This window comes from Varroa jacobsoni, unplaced genomic scaffold (assembly GCF_002532875.2).
Source record: "Varroa jacobsoni isolate VJ856 unplaced genomic scaffold, vjacob_1.0 scaffold_858, whole genome shotgun sequence".
Lineage (NCBI taxonomy): Eukaryota > Metazoa > Arthropoda > Arachnida > Mesostigmata > Varroidae > Varroa > Varroa jacobsoni.
The window spans coordinates 333,319-341,442 of record NW_019213760.1 but is presented as its reverse complement, the minus strand read 5'-3'; the positions used below and the strand labels follow the sequence as shown (position 1 = coordinate 341,442).

Below are 8,124 nucleotides of genomic sequence, written 5' to 3'. Positions count from 1 at the left end.
CCTTTGACATGGAATTAAAAAAATACAAACATTTTTTTTCTAAGTTGTTCATTTCGGTAGCTTCCTTGATTAATATGAACTTTGAGTTCGCTTCCGCGGACCTTTACCTGACCAGCATTTGAATAGACTACATTTGAAGGCTGCTCGAGATCTAAAGTTTAACGTATATATATATATATATATATATATATATACATATGGAATAAGTGAACCATATTTCACTTTTTCAACACTATTTTATTCCAGACTAATATTCAATTCAGAGCTCATAGAAGACCCACGTAATTAAAGAATATCTTTTTTTTTTACAATTAAATAATATTGTTTCAATTGTCATAGACCCATGCCAGACCTTCTGACGATGCTAAGTGATACATTAGTTATAGGTTTCATTGGAACAAAACAAGCCCATGTTAACCCGGTCTAAAAACTATTGGCTGATAAGCGGTCGATATTTACTCGTGGCCACACGCTTGGTCACCCGTTCTACTGTCTTTATAGTTCCCGTGAAGTAATATTATGGGGTTAATTTACAATCTGGGACGAGATCGGTTCTAGAGTGCCTTCACTGATACGTCCATGTAATCTCGCTAAAAGCACGTGACAATGATTTCTTCCGATACAACAGCAGTTCCTATTTTTCAGCATATACATACATTGTTATATGTGTATTTTATTCAGATCGTCATTTTTTCTCGCGGTCCCGATCATCTTGAATCGCGTTCAGATCCAATTCATGTATCCGTCCATATTTACTCAGCAACGACACACACGCAGTTTTTACAGGGATTCGCAGCTTGTCCACTCACTCACGCTTGTCTATGCTATGGCATGCTTGGAGATTTGGTGACGAAAAATTAGAAAATATTCAAAGGATAAAAGTGACGTAAGTCGGCGGCAAGCCTTGTTAGCGTCGACTCGTGGCCTGTCAATTGTCGCACAAGAGGTTAAACACAGCTAAATAAAAAACCGAATGTTTTTTTATATTAATATTTCATGCTCATAGTAACAATACTACTAATAACGTGGGTTCCCTATCCTTCCGGTTCACGCACAGTTGTGTGGTATGCAGATGTGCTTGCGATTGAAAGATGTGTGCGTATTTGTCAACAACTCAACTCGAAAGCTGGCAGATCTGTAATTGGTCATAGCATACAAGGTTTGCTTGTTCTCTTGCCTTTTCGCTTTGATACGGGTGCATATGTTCGTGTGGTCACCTCTGTGTACCTTTGTGGGGTAGGTAGTTAGTGGGTTATCAAGCATATTAGTAGATGCCTAGTAGGTCACGTTGGCAATCGCCTATATATAGTACCGACGGGCAATAATACTAACACCAATAGAATCCTTTTCTCAGGCTCGCGCACTATCGTACAACATCTTCGATAGATTCGTTTCCATCCCGCATCTGTTTATGTAGTAACATTAACTAGTTAACTAGTAGTTACAACGGTTGCCTGCCGTATGCCACGACGGACGCAGACGTCTTCTCTTTAGTTGCCCGGGGTTACTATTTAAATAGCATTATGTACAATTTCGGCTTGTGAAATTGAATAGACTGATTAAGCAGACGAAAAAATAATTATATATTGAGATCGATATATATAATCGATATCAATATATGGTTATTTAACATACAAATGCCACGTGTACGGCGGTGGTGACCTGGTCAGCCTCAAGTTGTTGTCGTTGTATCACGCTGACACACAAAGATGTATACTCTGTCCACATTTCACCTCGGATTTCTCGTTCCGATATATATATATATCGTCCGCGTTCCGCATGTGATTAATGCTACATGCCATTTCGATGGCCATATCCACCGCGTGTTGGTTCTGGATTCGACCGCTGCTTCGCGTACGCACACAAGCGAGGTATTCGTAGAGTCAATGACCTCGTCCCCTGCACCCTCGCGGTATGGTCGATTCGAGGAAACCGTCCGATTTCCGTTCGAGTGTTTTCTGGAAGTGGGTGATGGCCAATAGGAGTAAGAGACAGAGCGTCCGGGATGGGAGCAGTGCGTTTAACGGGTGAAGAACGGACTGAAAAGTTCTTGCATTGCCTCCTATTTGAAACAGCAAGAGTATAGAGAAATTTCGAAACTCGACGAACTGGTTAGGTAGCAATCAGTATCCCGCTTCTTTCTATTGAGTTCCCACTTATGCTTCTTCTATTATTCTACCTGTTTTTAGCACTAAGTACCACCAGAGAGGATAGGGTTCTTCTCGAAAAACGAAACCCGTATACCTCAGTTTTTTTCTCTCAGTTTGAACAGAAACAGCATTAATCCCGCTTCGTTTTGCTGGGCTACGTGCATCGTGTCGCCTTTTGTCGGTGGCGTAGAGTTGTTTTCCCCTGTTGTTTTGTTCTTTACACTTATCGATCTATTGGAACTGGCCACCGAGTTGTCTGCGCAGACCGGCTTGACGATTCGGTAGAGAGGGGCAACTGTTTAACATGTTGCATACGTCATACGTACAAAACACAGCAGATGCAATCGCGTGTTTCTAAGTGACGTGGATTACAAATTTTATAACGCTGATTTGACAAACCCTTCCGGACTAGCGAGAGTAACAGCGACCTTTGGTGCCCATCCCATATTCATTGCTACACGGAAGAAGCTCGAAAATCGGCGACTGGAAGTTATCAGACTGGCAGGGATTCCGTTGACAAGACGTCTGCTGACGATGTCGCACTGGAAAAATGACGCCGAAATACTCGAGTCGTCGTTTTATCTGCTGAAAAAGATCACGATCGTTTCTCAAATTACCCTTCCAGGTACTGCAGGTTCGATAACCATATTGTGCGATTTAGGTTGGTGCAATTCCGTCGTTTCATAACTTTGTTCGAAATGGCTTGACAGGTCTAAAGAAAGTTGCTTTGCTACCGGACGATGAGATCATTGATCTTCAGGCAAACCTTACGTATCTTAGGTAGATTGATATAGAACGATAAGCACTAACTCTATTTCCAGTCTGATCCTCCGCGATATGATACCGTTGTATATGCTTATCAAATTTAGATAGTCTGCGCTTCAGTCGAATGAGCTGCCACCGCTCTACGTCTTTACGTAGCCGCCACTGTAGTCGCCCTGATAGACATTAAATGAGTAGTTGGTGAGAAAATCTGTTTGGTCCCTTATTATTACTACACTTTTTGTAGTCAAAATGTTCGCTATACAGAGAGCAGATGGCTACGAGCAGGCCATGTCGTCACAGGTACGCTACCACAATCCCCCCCCGACTGCCCTAACTAGTCGTGACTGCGCAGCCGATGTTTGGAAAGACCCGCTTTTTTGGGTGTGATTTGCTTTCATAGCTTTCACAGCAGCGACTGGCATTTTCGCGCTAACTGCCTCGGGGAAGTGCGTGTCACAACGGAACCAAATGGTAAGATCTATATGTGTCTCGACATCGGAGCGCTCTGAAAATTTGAATGTGTGTGCATCTGTTGGCGTATATGTGTACGTGTGCGGTGATATGATAAAAATGGCAGCACTCATTGGAAGACAGTCACGCCGCTGTCGACTTCGATGTCAGAATGATGACGGCGAAGAAGTACGCTTGGATAGAGCCCGTTCGGCTGGCTCAGGCTGCCTTTGGAGCGACGAATGCGTACGTTGTTTGTAGCCTGTAGGTTCTCATCAGACCAGCGTGGACAGCTGTACGATATGGCCGTTAAGGGCCTTCGCATTATTGCTGGCCTCACCGCTTTGGACTACCAGGTGCCAGACGTAAACATTATGAAGGGATGAGGCAATGCAGACAAGAAAGACGACACCGATGATGGCCAGTGATGCTGGCAACGGTATGTCTAAAAGTAGAATGACACCTGTAAATGAGAAGCAAAAGTTACAAAAGAAGGAACAAAAACAAGCGAAAACATGACGGATTAGTGATTAATCACTGTTGAAGCAATTAAACATAACGCTGGCAAGGTGGAAAATTGAGAGGGAATGGAATGACACATTATGCGAAAACGAGCAGGAAATTGTTTAACGGACCAATGGTAAGTTTTTTTTTTAGGACAAGGCGGAGATAAGTAAACAGCTTTGAAAAAAAAATAGGATGCACCTTTATAAATGCGTAATGGGTTCAGCTTCAGTTCTCTATTCGAATATGGTATTTCCCCTCCATCCTGCCCTCGTTGAAAATGCCTTAAATCTCATTATCGTCGTGGATTGACAACGACGCTCCAACATTGTTCTTTTTATTCATAATCTTTTCATTCAAAACGAACAAATGGCCAAACAAAACGAGTACGGTAATTTGTAGTTGTAAACAAAAAGCATTTTTCTCAGATAAACTCAACAATATTTGTTCTCTAAGTTCTTCCATTGCCCGCGCTCCCATCGCAAGGCACCGCAAAAAAAAACTAACTACAAAGAGAGGTAAATATAAACCGAATAACAGTAATTGCGTAATAAGGCTACTATTAAGTTCTCAGCACAACATGGTCGAAGGCTATAAGCAGACGGACGTGAAGGGCTCTACGTCGTGGATGCGAAGATACATCTTATCCGCCCGTTTTGTGCTTGTTGGGCTTTCCGAGCTGACAACAACCGCCTGCCCAGCGACAGTGGCAACGACGATGACGACAAAGCCGCGTTTGTCGAATTCAGTCGATGCTACACGCTATTTGTCGCGAATAGCAGGTTATAGCTAAGTGACTGGCAAGAGTCCTGACAACATGTGCCACTGGCTGAATTGGCCGTAGTGCTTGGACCTTGTCACCACAAACTAACTAGCCACTAAAATGAGCAGCAGGGACTTACATCGCATCTTTTATTGATCTTCTGCTATCTATCTTTATACCAAGCAACGGTGAAGAATTAGTTGTGATAATTGTAGACGAAGTAGGGATAAAATCGCCAGCGGCAGCAGTAAAAGTCGCTGTGACTGCTGTGGTAATGCTGGCTGACTTTGGACGTCGGAAAGAGTAGGGTCATCACCCCCAGCACGAATCACTTGTCTTCCAGCTCGGCGCCAGTCCGCGCCTCACCCACTGATCTGCTCATATCTTACTTATAACTTTCCTTCCGTCTTTTCGGCTAACTCATAAAGGACTATTAATGCGCACTTTACTCCTACGACTACCATAACCATTGCCAGAGTAGTGACAGCGAACGATGTCACGCGAACATCTGCCTATTGCCACGACCCTGATGGCACCAGATCTTGATAAATACTCGCTACTTAGTGACACTGGTACCAGTGGCGATTCCGTGGTTTGAAATGGTCACTGGGGTGTCGAAGGTTTCCTGCCGCTTCGCCAAGCTTGTCTATCTGTCCCCCTGCTGGCATGGCTAGGGTGCGCGTGTCAGCCTCCTACATAGTAGAACGTTAACGCTGGCTGGCAGTACTTCGCAATGACAACGGCGACGAGTGTTTGTTGGCAATGGCAGCAAACAATGAAATTGTTTACAATAGAGATAGCAAGAGAGAACTAAACGGAAGATCGGGCTGGCAGGCGTGCGAATGAATGAATAAAGCACCAAAAAAACAATTATCTTTGACAGGAAAGGTTTGGTTTAGAATGATGCATGATATGCTGGCAGTAACAGGCTATTGGCCTTCAACAATGATAGATATTAGGACAGCGTGAAATTGCGTCAAAGAAGAGGAGACGTTGTCTTCAAGCATAGTCTTTGGATAAATGTGTATATCTGTGTGCTTTGAATCTGATCACATTCTAATATTACTATGTATGTTATAGTTACCGATACCTACAAGTGTACGTAGACATGTTTGTCACATGAAAAGTTCTTTTTGCGTGCAAGAAGAAAGCATGAAAATTGAAGTGATTTTAAACATCTAAGTGTTTATCAACTAGTATACACAAAAACTAATCCGGGAGCAATGGTCAGTGAGATAATTCAGGATCAGACGGACCCGTTGGTCCTGGTGTGGCCGTAATCAGCTTACCTGTGAGGAAAAATGGGACACTCAGCAGAAATGAGCACACGGCGAGGTTCCGACTACACGAGGCACGCTTCAAATACGCGCTGCTACCTTCCCTCAGCGCCAGCATCAGCTGCAGGCTGCACACGAATAGGCAGTGAAGGTCGAGGCACATGGATAACACTAGCAAACAGACGCTGAGTACGTCGCGAAGTGCGCGCTCCGTCGTGACGTCCGTTGACTCCAATGGCCGTAACACGGAGGCTGACAAGACGCACATGAGTACAGATAGCATGCATAACAGGGACAAGGCGTGGTGATACGTAGACGTTAGCAATGATGAATTGATGGCGATAGCACCAGGTGAGGCGCCTCCGACACCTGTATGACCGGACGCGCCTGGCGAACCTGAGTGGGCCCCGGTCAGACCCGTCGCAGAGGTTGGAGCCGTCGTCGAGAGGTCCTTCTGCGTCGTTGTGTTCTGGTCGGTATTCAATAGCAGACTAGATTGGCGGGTGTGATTTTGGTGATGGGTGGCGGGAAACGTCGTCATGAAGCTGTGTGATAAACGCGACACGGAATGGGGTGGTAGTGACGGATGCTGGTGGACCACGCCTCCGCTACCGATACCCCCCATACCTAGTCCGCTGGGTCCAACTCCTTGGAGACCGCCCCCGGATAGGCCGCCGATTGACGACATTGTCGTAACTGTGCCAACGGCACCCATCTGCGAGGGGTGATGACCGTTCGGCAGAAGCGAATGCGATTTGTAGCCGGGGTGATTCGGTGGGAGGCCGCCCCCCAACGAACTTGTGGATAACGACATAGCCCCGCTTGCTGACTGGAGAACGGGCGCTAATTGAGAGTGAGATAGGAATAGTCTCGATGGTGAACGATATTGTGAGCCAACAATTGCACCAGCGGTAGCCGATTCTGCTAATACTGCAGAAACGGCAGGAGCTGGCGGGGAAATTGTTGAGTACGAAAGGTGATCCTGCAGTTGTGATCGTAGCTGCTGCTGGCCTGTCACGAAGATAAGGGGCTGTTGGGGAACAAGTGGGGAACTGCCGCTCGGCTTGTTGCTAGGGCTGTGAAATAGTAATTGATGGTGAGACGGCTGCTTAACGAAATGAGATGATGGAGCAAGCGACTCGTTCAGGGGGGCCACATGGTTCAGTCCTTCGGGTTCGAAGCCGTGGGGCATCCCCGATCGGTTGAAGGGTGCCACAGCGTCAGAAAGCGAGCACCTGCAGATAGTTGCGGAAATGGGAAAAAGGAAAGGCACTTAGTTTGTCACTCATGATATAGCTTTGGCACAAGTCTACTGTACCCATGTGTTTGTCGGAATAACTAATGATGATGTGCATTCAAAGCAATAGCGTTCGTGTTGTGCCGCTAGCGAAAGCTACTAATTTCTTTTAAAAAAAAAGTTCTTGCTTTGCCGTATTCAGATGAGACAAAACGGTTACAACAATGAGTTGGCTGGATCGGCCCGATATCGATTGATGATGTAATCGACAATTGCGTAAGACGATCATTTGCATTAAATCGTTTTATGGGTCAGTTTGAAAGTCCAGTGAAAATAATCATGACACGATCATCACCATAAGATAACGATAGCACACGATCGTCTATATATCAGATACAATTTTATCGTCAGCTTCAAAATCATTACACAGTACCTCACGACTTGCTGCTCGCGTTCGATGCCGTTTTTTATGCGTCTCTTCGCTTTCAAAGGCGTCACATTGACCTCGTAACAAATGATCACGCAGACGAGCGCACGGATAACATCAATATTATTGCTCACGTTACTTACGTCGATCCTTACAAACATATACAAACAGAGAGTAAATCTATTCAGTTTGTCGGGTATCAGTCCGCAGCTCAATCTGTTTAGACGGCGCACCCTTCAGAGGCATGTAGATCGTCTCTTCAGCCTGTTTATTCATAGTGGCCCATCGTTTACATTTATAAAGATTCGGCTCGCTCATATTTGGCTGGGGTTTCGATTGCCGTTATCAACCAGCGATTCCGTTACCTCTCGACGACGCGTAATGAAACGCAAAAAAAGGAGATCAATAAAAGAGCGCTCACCGCTACGTACTACACCGCGTGGGTGATAACGGGCCTATAACAGTTATCTCAAATGAAAGTGGAAGACATGCAAGTTGGGACGGAGCATTCGAGCCAAACACGTCATCATTGTCTAGACTCGAAAACGATC

At 45.2% G+C, this 8,124-nt stretch overlaps 1 protein-coding gene across 2 annotated transcripts in view; it reads right to left on the bottom strand.

Annotated features, from left to right (window-relative positions):
- Positions 1-216: 216 nt before the first annotated feature.
- LOC111264419 (uncharacterized) overlaps positions 217-8,124 on the bottom strand; it is a 28,138-nt gene continuing 20,230 nt past the window's right edge. For both annotated transcript variants that reach the window (XM_022840308.2, XM_022840309.2), the window contains exons 2-3: positions 5,922-7,144; positions 217-3,828 (exon numbers count right to left, since the gene is read on the bottom strand). In XM_022840308.2, the coding sequence (XP_022696043.1) occupies positions 3,641-3,828; positions 5,922-7,101 (1,368 nt within the window). In that variant the 5' untranslated portion in view covers positions 7,102-7,144 and the 3' untranslated portion in view covers positions 217-3,640. The remainder of the gene's footprint in view (positions 3,829-5,921; positions 7,145-8,124) is intronic.